The sequence below is a fragment of the Plectropomus leopardus genome, chromosome 10 (assembly GCF_008729295.1).
Source record: "Plectropomus leopardus isolate mb chromosome 10, YSFRI_Pleo_2.0, whole genome shotgun sequence".
NCBI classification, from domain to species: domain Eukaryota; kingdom Metazoa; phylum Chordata; class Actinopteri; order Perciformes; family Serranidae; genus Plectropomus; species Plectropomus leopardus.
This window is the reverse complement of record NC_056472.1, coordinates 14,739,669-14,749,682: the sequence shown is the minus strand read 5'-3', so window position 1 is coordinate 14,749,682 and position 10,014 is coordinate 14,739,669. Positions and strand designations below refer to the sequence as shown.

The 10,014-nt window shown below is 40.2% G+C and overlaps 1 protein-coding gene across 1 annotated transcript; it reads left to right on the top strand.

Annotated features, from left to right (window-relative positions):
• The first annotated feature begins 383 nt into the window (after nucleotides 1-383).
• ihha (Indian hedgehog signaling molecule a) lies at nucleotides 384-9,165 on the top strand. Its single transcript, XM_042494560.1, has 4 exons — nucleotides 384-1,255; nucleotides 2,852-3,009; nucleotides 3,320-3,423; nucleotides 6,336-9,165. The coding sequence occupies exons 1-4, from the start codon at nucleotides 950-952 to the stop codon at nucleotides 7,079-7,081; spliced, it is 1,314 nt and encodes a 437-aa protein (XP_042350494.1). The 5' UTR covers nucleotides 384-949; the 3' UTR covers nucleotides 7,082-9,165.
• The last annotated feature ends 849 nt before the right edge of the window (nucleotides 9,166-10,014 follow it).

Genomic DNA, 10,014 nt, shown 5'->3' with positions numbered 1-10,014 from the left:
CTCATTAGCCAGCCAGTCAACCAATGACCTTTGAGCTTATTTGATATTGGAATGCAGCCGAAAAAAAAAAAAAACATTAGTGGCTGCATACTCCAGGAAATTGATTGGTTTAATTGATTATGATTGCCTGTTGTTTACAGTTTAAAACAACAACAAAAAACGAGGCTGTGTCAGCATGCAGAGCTGTCAAGGGCACAGACAGACAAAGACAACAACTGGAAATGCGAAGTGGCAGCAATAAAGGGCAAAGCGTGTATGTTTGCTGCTTGCCTGCCTGCCAGCAGAGTGTGGACAGGACTCTCCAGTGCGCCCTGTGCCCAGGAGGGGCGGGGTGGGTGGCAGAGTAGGGACAGAGGGAGAGAGGGAGAAGAGAGAGGAGGGCAGGACTGGCAGGGTGCGGTCTGAAGTGGCAACAGATCGTTTTGGATCACTCAAATCCCTTCAATTCAACTGGAAAGCTGCAGCTTGTTGCACGCCGGCCGCATATGGAGAGGAGAAGCTTTCAATCCAGAGAGGGCACCAACCAAACAGCGGGCGAAAGTGGCTGATGTTGTGTGACAGTTTCCCAGAGCGAAAGAAAAGAGAGGGAGAGAAACCACAACACTGCAACTTGGATATCAGTAACCGCTCTCTCTCTTTAACTCTCTCACCCACCAAATCGACTTTGAACCTGTTTGTTTAAATACACGGACTTTACAGCCTGCACGCTTACTGTTGATTGTGTAAGGCGGAGGGAGCGAAGTTTCTCAATTTGGGTCCATTTTTTTGGGAGCTGCTAAAAACTTTTTGGTGTCCTCATGGTGCCTGGGGCTGCCGAGGTGCGCTTCTTTTATCCGAGTTTTTCGGACGTGATGTCGCGACTGTCACGGACGATGGAGTCGGGAAGTGAGCCGGGGAGGTACTGAAGACATCTCTCTCCCCCGGGAGAGTCCTCCCTCCCCCCGGGGCGATGCGGATCTCCTTCCTCCTTCTCACCGCCTCTCTGTGTGCCTTGGTCCTCCTCCTAGCACCTGCCTCGGAGGGCTGCGGGCCGGGGAGGGGGTACGGCAAGAGGCGGCTCCCGAAGAAGCTCATCCCGCTCGCTTACAAGCAATTCAGCCCCAACGTCGCCGAGAAGACCCTGGGAGCCAGCGGGAGACCCGAGGGCAAAATAACGCGCAACTCCGAGCGCTTTAAAGAACTGACGCCGAATTACAACACAGATATTATCTTCAAGGATGAGGAGGACACGGGCGCAGACAGGCTCATGACCCAGGTAAACAGGGGAGATGAATGGGTTGACATGGATGCGCAAAGATGTATGATTGTTCCCAAGGGTTACTGCTTGAACCACTGGTTATAGTGATAAAATATAAATGTACAATGTAATACTGAGCCGACAGATGACTTCATGTTGAATGAACTCAACCACTTCAGATTAGATTGGCCACCCTGTTGCATCCAATTGACTGCTGAGTGTTTGCTGATAGTTAAATGTTTAAACCAAACTGATTGATTTCATCGACTCTTTCGTTTCACCTTTTGGATTTTGCTACCCGACATTCTTAGCTGCTGATATTGCCTCGGGGTATTGCTTTTACTCCCAAACTAAGCTTAATTTGGTTGAATAGTCTCGATCATCTGAACAGCTGGCATGGGGCTGGAGATGCGTAAAACCACTCATTGTAGAGTTACAACAACGTCTATGCAGGATAGACTGAATCGATCGATACAGTTATCTTAATCTTTGTTTCATAACTCAGTCTTAATGTTTATTTGTCCCACAAAGAGAGGATCTCACACCCATTATGCGTTTGAAACAATTGTGGAGCACTGGCTATTACGCACAATCTCTGCCCATACTGTTTTTTGGGTTTTTTTTGTTTTTTTTTTGTAAATTTGGTGAAATACAAATAAATTCCTTCATCTTTCATTAATTAATCAATTAATCAATTTATCCAATGATGGAGATTAACATCAACCACATTGACCATTCAGTGCCTCAATTCAGATTTATTATTTGTTTTGACTTGATTTGATTTTTATTTATTTCCAGCATGTAAAAAGGAAATAAAGTAATAATTACAAACAATGGAAAACATCAAGCAAAAGAAACGGCCAAATACAAAATGGCTCGCTTAAGATATTCAAAAAGGACGGAGAATAAGTTATTTAATCCCACCCCTTCCCCATAAGTAATTGAATTTTAATCAACTAGCTTCCTTATTCAACTAACTTCCTTATCCTTATATTTGAGAGAGAAAATCTCCAGATCTGCTGAGAGGCATCTTGACCCAAAGCCTTATGCAAGTAACTTGAAAAGTGCTAAATCATCCCAAGCAGTCACACATGGATAACTGTTTGTACTTTGACCATTTACATCCTGACATAATTCACCTGGCACAGTTGTCATAGACTTGTTGTCTATATTCTTTGTATGTGTTTTGAGTGAGTTTTCGTTTTTTTTTTTTTTTTTTTGCACTTTCTTGCTCTCCTTCTCTGGGCTACGCTGTTCGTCTTTCTGTCGCACTACTCTCAGTCCATCCGTCCCTGTCCCCGCCTTAATGTGATGACACTGATGTCTATGACTATCTGCTTCACTAGACACACTCCCAGACACACTGTTCCCATTACAGATGGGCTTTTTTTATATGAACTTGGGTATCTTTTTGTTGACCACATGGCTGTAACCATCCCTCAGACTCATCACACCCAACTCCTCTCACTATGTCCCTCTTCTGTCCTCTTCAGCTGATCTTTCTCTAACCCTACTTACTCTCTCAGCATGATCAAGACTTAGGATTAGGACATCTGAATTTTTTATGTGAATTATTTGTTTCTAACTCTTGCTTTACCTGTACCCCTCTTTTAGCGTTGTAAAGACAAGTTAAACTCTCTGGCCATCTCTGTGATGAACATGTGGCCGGGTGTTAAGCTGAGAGTGACCGAGGGCTGGGATGAGGATGGTCATCATTCAGAGGACTCACTGCACTATGAGGGACGGGCTGTCGACATCACCACATCAGACAGGTAGGCATTTAATGGAGCAAATTCTTGAAATAGGTCAGATAACCATTTAAAGCGCTTATAGTCAGTTTTGCAGTCCAAAAGTCAGTCAGTCAGCAAACATACATAGTATTGTGATTCAACCAAGCAGTCGGTAATATTTGTTTTTTTTGTGACTTAAATTTGTCAAATGTTAAAATCGAAGTTTGAATCTGTGGCCAAATTCCTCCTGAAATTTATTGTTTTATATTATACAAATAATAAACTGTCCTCTGTGCTTGTTTGGAAATATGCAGTCAAGCTCTTCACAATATCTTTTTATTCTTTTTTATAGGGACAGAAATAAGTATGCCATGTTGGCCCGGCTGGCAGTAGAAGCTGGATTTGACTGGGTCTACTACGAGTCAAAAGCCCACATTCACTGTAGTGTCAAGTCAGGTAAGACATGGATATAAGATAGTGTGTGTGTGTGTGTGTGTGTGCGCGCTTGTATGTTCTTGTGTTTGTGGCCAGCAGTCATTACCACTAATGAGGTTGATGGTGATTTTTTTCTTTGTTGGTGATTCACTAATGGTTTACCTTGCCTTTCAGTGGCACTACCATCAGTCTGTCTGTCTGTGTGTGTGTGTGTGTGTGTGTGTGTGTGTGTGTGTGTGTGTGTGTGTGTGTGTGTGTGAGTGAGTGAATGGCCTACTGGGAGCCAATCAAAGTGGGGTGGTGCACCTGTGCTCTTTGCTGTGCTCATCATAAAGTGATCATTCTTTGTGATTGCAGAATATTTAGCTGTATGATGTGCATGTGTAGCCCCTCCAAAACTACTATTTTTGATATGAAAGTAGGTTATGTTTAGTGGTGGCACAGTGAAATATCTAACATAACCTGCAATAAGTAACATCTACTGTATAATTAAAGGTCCCATATTTAAAAGTCAGATTTCTGTGTCTTTTTTGATATTAGGCAGGTATAAGTACTTAATACATACTGTAAAAGTATGAAAACACTAAGATGAATGTTTACAGAGGAATGCACACCGTCCATATTCAGAAACTGTGATTGTAAACAAGCGGTCAGAACTTCCATGAAGTTGTGATGTCACAACTATACTATATAAAGGTAGAAACTGCTGCTATTTTTGCAGTTACAGTTATTCCCCGGCTTTAATGACGGTGCAAAGTTGCCGATAGTGCAGATGTGTAAGACCCAGAAATGCTGACCAATCAGAGCAGAGAAAAGTAATGTTTTTGATTTGTTCATTTAAACATGTAAACACATACTAGTAGAAACCCCAAATATAAGTATGAACCTGAAAATTAGTCAAATATGGGACCTTTAAGAAGACATCTGACTGTCCTTCCTGCATTACTGCGATGGAACATTTCAGTTTTTTAAATTTTATTGCAATCAGATACAGTCCTCATGCAAACAATACTTGGAGACATTCCACCGCAAACTATTCTAACTTTTGACACATTATAGAAACCCATTTACCCATGTCTGGTACCACCAGTTATTTGATGCCAAACTACATTTTAGAAGTCCATTGAGGTCAGTAAGCTGTGAGATGATTAACTCTCCCTTTGTTTTGCTGTTGCTTTTCCTTCAGTAGGTTTCTCTCAGATCTCTTATCTAAGTCTTATCACCTCCTAGTCACAGCCCTCCTTTTCTGCAGCTCTCTGGCTTACAGACACGCACACCTTGGACAAATATTTGGCTGCCTTAAGACTGCTTTTAGAAAATCCTCCCACACACACACACACACACACACACACACACACACACACTGATTTTGCCTTCAGTGGTCCCCTTTTTTCCTGTTTAAGTCAATCCACTTGTTCTTTCAATAATTAGCAGAATTCATTGTGTGGTATCAAGCACATTACAATGTGCCACTTCTCTGTCTTTGTGCGGAGCCATTTAGAGTGGGCATGTGACTCAGTTTAAAACTCAAACTCTGCTGTAATCCAAACAATTCCTAGACCCAGGTCTGAGTCTGTGTACTTTCCTGTTTCTCTGACCCCAGGCCGTGCTCTGACTGTGGTGATACAATCAGCTGGTTATCCATTAGCTCTTGCTGACTACCTCTTCTTGCCACCTCGTCTCACTGTGTCTTAAAGGGCCACCTTATTCAGAAATACTCCAGGCAGATCAAATGTGGATCCTGTGGCATCTGTGGCCTAAACGAGTGACGATAACCTGACAGAGCAGAAGCAGACATGCTTTTCTGATATCACTGATGTCATAATGATGTCTCCATGCCAAATTGGCTTTGACAGATTGAGTAGAGTACGTAAAAAAAAATCTATGCCATAGCAAAATGGAGGGCAAACTTTCTCATACCAACAGTACCAACATTGCCAGTTGTAAGATTTTTAAAACACATTCCTTTAACCTGACCGAGTATTTCACGTGCCTAGGAAAATAACAGCATTTATTTCTTGATACTAAATAATGGTTTTCAAGTCACATTCATAACCTTAGTATTACAGAATGCTTTAAGGTCCTCACAAGCCTTTTATACCAGGTTTTTGAAGAAAATCACTAATATAGTTAAGAAAATGAAATGTTTCTCTCTGTGTGTGAATGAGTTCTGAGATTAAGAGAAGACGAAGTTTGAGTATGAGTCACGTATGTTAACAATCTTCCGCTGATCCACTTAGATAAAGTTGTCCTTGAGTCAGTGTCAAAGTCTTGCCTGTTTTATAGATCACTCAGTGACCTCGGACAATCTGCACTGTTGAAGTTGCACTGTTGCTCCACTTCTTACAGAAATTCAAACTGTATTCTTCTGTCTTTATGTTTTGACTCTTCATCCTAACATTATCACCAAAAAATAGAATGCTCCTCGGAGGATGTTTTTCTGTAGACTGAAGTTAGCGTCGACCTGGTTCTCTCGTCAAAAAGCCTATGGGATTTTTCCATTGGATTTCGATTCATGCAGGAAGTAAACTCAGTATTAATCAACAACTTCAAAGTTTTTTGAAGCATAAATACAATCACCAGAAGTAAAAAGCTAATGTTAGCCTATAAACAAACTACACCATGATCACATGACTTAGGATTGACACCACAACGAGGCTGTAAGGCTTGATGAAATGGGGTATTTACTGGTGTATTTTATGTTTTAGAACAAAACGCGAAAGTCCCTTAAGCTTGTGTTAACCACAGACCTTATTTCAGGCATCTAACCAAAAAACCTGTTCAAAAAACCCATTGACTTTGAGACGAGGGAAAAGGGAGTGCTAAAATGCTAACTCATTTCTAGATTTTAGGACTATTTTCTGGGAGACTCTATAAGAATTAAAACTAAGTTAAATCAAATAATTGTATTTTTCTTTCTTTCATCTTTTCAGAACATTCTGTGGCAGCAAAAACTGGTGGCTGTTTCCCAGCTGATGCTCAGGTTATCCTCAAGGGCGGGACTACTAAAAAAATGTTCGACCTTCAACCTGGTGACAGCGTCTTGGCTTCTTCAATGATAGATGGTCATGGTCCCCTTCTCTACAGCCCGGTCTTATCCTTTCTGGACCGCCAGCCCAACGTGACAAAGACATTCTACGTTATTGGCACCGATACAGGACTTAATATTACTCTCACAGCTGCTCACCTGATCTTTGTCACAGACTGCACAGGTGGGCTGAGTGAGCCAAAGCGGGGAGAGACAGCTGAGGGGCTGCTTTTGGACTCCGTACGGGAGGGTGGGCCTAACTGGGAAGCAGGCTTGAAGACAAGTTTTGCCAGTGAGGTGCGGCCTGGACAATGCGTACTTACATCACAAGGGAAAGTGGGGTCACAGGGGACACTTTCAGTCGTGACTTTTGTGGAAGAACAGAGGAGCACCGGGTTGTATGCCCCACTAACCCAACATGGGTCTATAGTGGTGAACGGTGTGCTGGCATCCTGCTATGCTGCTGTGGACAATCACTTTTTGGCCCACTGGGTCCTGGCCCCACTGAGGTTCTTCTACAGCCTGATGGGACCCTCAGAACCGCAGACCGACGGCCTGCACTGGTACCCTTGGCTTCTACAGAGGCTGGGGCAAATGCTGTTGGACGCTGGACACTTCCACCCCTGGGGGGTCGAGCAAGAACAAAGATAGGAGCCACAAAGACATGTTTCACACTGATGACATCATTCACTCACCTGTATTCAGGAGCACCAAAGCACAGATTGAGGGACCACCAAAGACAATTGATTTTATAGTGACTTGTTTTTAACCTACTTGCCTGTATTTGCTGTACTTCTTTTTGTTGCACATTTCAATTGTATGAAATAGAAAAGATTGGAAAGATTTGTTTTATACTTTTGGTCATTTCAATTTTATTAATTCCAGAAGGTTTAGACGACTGAAATGACAATCAAAGACAGTTCTGTAAGTGTTTGATTGAATACTGAATACCAACAGAAACGCTAACATAATGCTGCATTCCATTTACCTTAGAAGTCGGAGGTCGGAGCTGGGAATCATGTCACACATGAGTTGATTGTGTTTCAGTACAACAAGGCAGACACAATGTTAGCAAAACTGATCAAGCCAGGCCAGCCATTGTTAGCAATACCAATTTATAACAACGCATAACGCTGTATTTTGCATATAGCAACATGTCCAGTGATATAAGTTGGACAAGACTGTGTGTATGACTGTTTTAGTGAGACACAAGTAAGACAGAAGTGCTAACAAACAGTATACTGCCACAGCATTCACTACTTTCGATGCAAGGAGCTGCCATATTGGATTTTGAGGTTGAGTTGAGAAGGTCCCTCTGACTTTTCTAGAGGGAAATCCAACGTCAGTGAGCATTCCTGTTGTAATTTATAAATGGAAACGTGGAAATTCAGACTTCTCAGTACAAAAGAAATGTGCCATCAGTTCTCTCTAAGTCAACATGTTAAGTTCCACTGTGAGCACCTCGGAGATCAAAACCAGGGACTGAGGTTCAAAACGAGACCTTTCATAAAAACCGAAAAGAAGCAAGTGAAGACAATCAAATTTCATCATTCCTTTGTACTGTATTTACTGTAATCTGTCAATATGTGTGCAGCTTAACATCACGCTGGAGCTAGAGGGAATTTAAATATACAGACACATTTTGTGACATATTTGGGCAGCTTCAGGCTCCAGAGGAAAGATTAAGGTGAACATACGAAGGACACATTTGAGGGGGAAAGAAGAGAATAGCGTAGAGAAAAGTAGCGACTGAACAAGGTGTGATTTAAAGCTCTCTATGTAAATATATTTATACTGTTAAGTGATGTAAAAAAAGTAAAGAAAGATAACAAACACACTTTACTGTCAAAATCATTACTGCAGTAAACCCACTGATTCTATTTAGAGCTTACTATACTGTATATTGGAATTAATTTACAAACTAATATTTAACTGGACAATAGGGGATGAGGTTTTGTGTATTAACTGAGCAGCGATTTGCTGGTGTTGCATTATAGCTTCACATCTGATAAAAAATGCTATTGAATGACAGGGAATGATGATGGACACTGTGTGTACACTTATGATGCAAGATAGGTGCATGGGGTTGTAACGGCCACGTTGTCAATCTATTTTCCAAGTACGTCATCTGCTTTCAGTCAACTTGATTGTCTCAAACTTATTCATATATTCATCTTCATGTTCTTATCAGTTATTTTTATTTAAAATGTGTTTTTTTTTATGACGTTTTAATTGTTTTGGGTTTCAGTTTTCAGGTCAGTGGTATCTAGGGAAGGTATACACAACACTCAGGCTGTATTCAACTACTGTATTAAGCAACAGCTATGCATCGTATTAAATAACGGATAGCAAATCTCTTTCATTTTGAATAGTAAGTTACTTGGTTGCTCTCCTTTGCATGGTCTTTTTTGTTTCCCATCTAACACCAAGATCTGTATTGGCAGAGGTACAGACATTTTGGTTTTTGACACTACGGGAAGTAGATGTGATGGAGGCTGAATGGATAAACGTGTAGTTTGTATTGTCAGAAGTGTTCTTCCAGTCGTCATTTATTATGAATATGAGGCGGTATTCTACATTCCTTCTTAAAGATTTGTCACATATGTATATTAAGCTATTGTTGAAGAGACTATTTAAAGATCTATTTTTAGAAATACTGTAAACTATTGTTATTTTCAGCAACTCTGTGCATACAGTTTGTATTTGAAACATAAAGTTGTTGTTTTCAAACCAAATCTAGTCTGTGCTTTATTTGGTAGCAGCAAATTTAGAAAAGAACATACACCAGCATTACAGTTTACTAAAATATACCATTTACTCTCTGTAGTAAAGATGAATATGGTTACATTATGGTTACACTCTCCCAGCTGATTACTTACATTAAGAAAAATACTTCTGAACTACAAGTTTTATGAAATGTTTGAATATGCAAATTATGCATTATCTAATTAAATATGCAAGGATTTGCACACATTTCCAAAACAGAAGTCTGAAAATTGGAGAAAGCCAGCTTTAAAAGTTCTTCTTCATTTCATTTATAGGACATTTTAGAGTTTTTACAGAGAGAATTTTGGATATCTCGCTCAATCTTTTTTTATCTCTGTTAACACATTGTCAACAGCCATAAAAAAACAAACATTTTTTTGCCATGTTTTTAGGAATTAAGTGTTCTATATATCAGGATAAGAAATATATATATGAACAAACCCCTCTGCTATGACCGTCTGAAAACAGATGGGAATAAAACTGTTTGGTGTATGGAATTGCTATGGAAGTGGAGATTTCTGGCTTCGAATCTGCCAAAAAACATTCATTTTGAGAAAATGGCCTTTAAAGATATGTATAGTAAAATTTCATACATTTTTAAAACACAACATGTGTATAGGTTGAAATTTTTAACTAACTGATACACACATGAAACTCTCCCCGTTGATTACCTATAGTAAGAAAATATTTTTATGTTTAATCAAGTTTCCACAATTTTTTAAATATGCAAATTATGCATTATCCAATTCAATGAACACATTTTGCATGACATTCCAGAAAACAAATCTAATCTAAAATAAACACCCTACTGTGTAGTT

What these genes read in the sequence shown, in the direction of transcription:
- ihha (XM_042494560.1), top strand. Translation starts at nt 950, where the DNA reads ATGCGGATCTCCTTCCTCCTTCTCACCGCCTCTCTGTGTGCCTTGGTC. An exon ending in GACATCACCACATCAGACAG is followed by an intron (nt 3,010 to 3,319) that starts GTAGGCATTTAA and finishes TCTTTTTTATAG; the next exon opens with GGACAGAAATAAGTATGCCA. An exon ending in TCACTGTAGTGTCAAGTCAG is followed by an intron (nt 3,424 to 6,335) that starts GTAAGACATGGA and finishes TCATCTTTTCAG; the next exon opens with AACATTCTGTGGCAGCAAAA.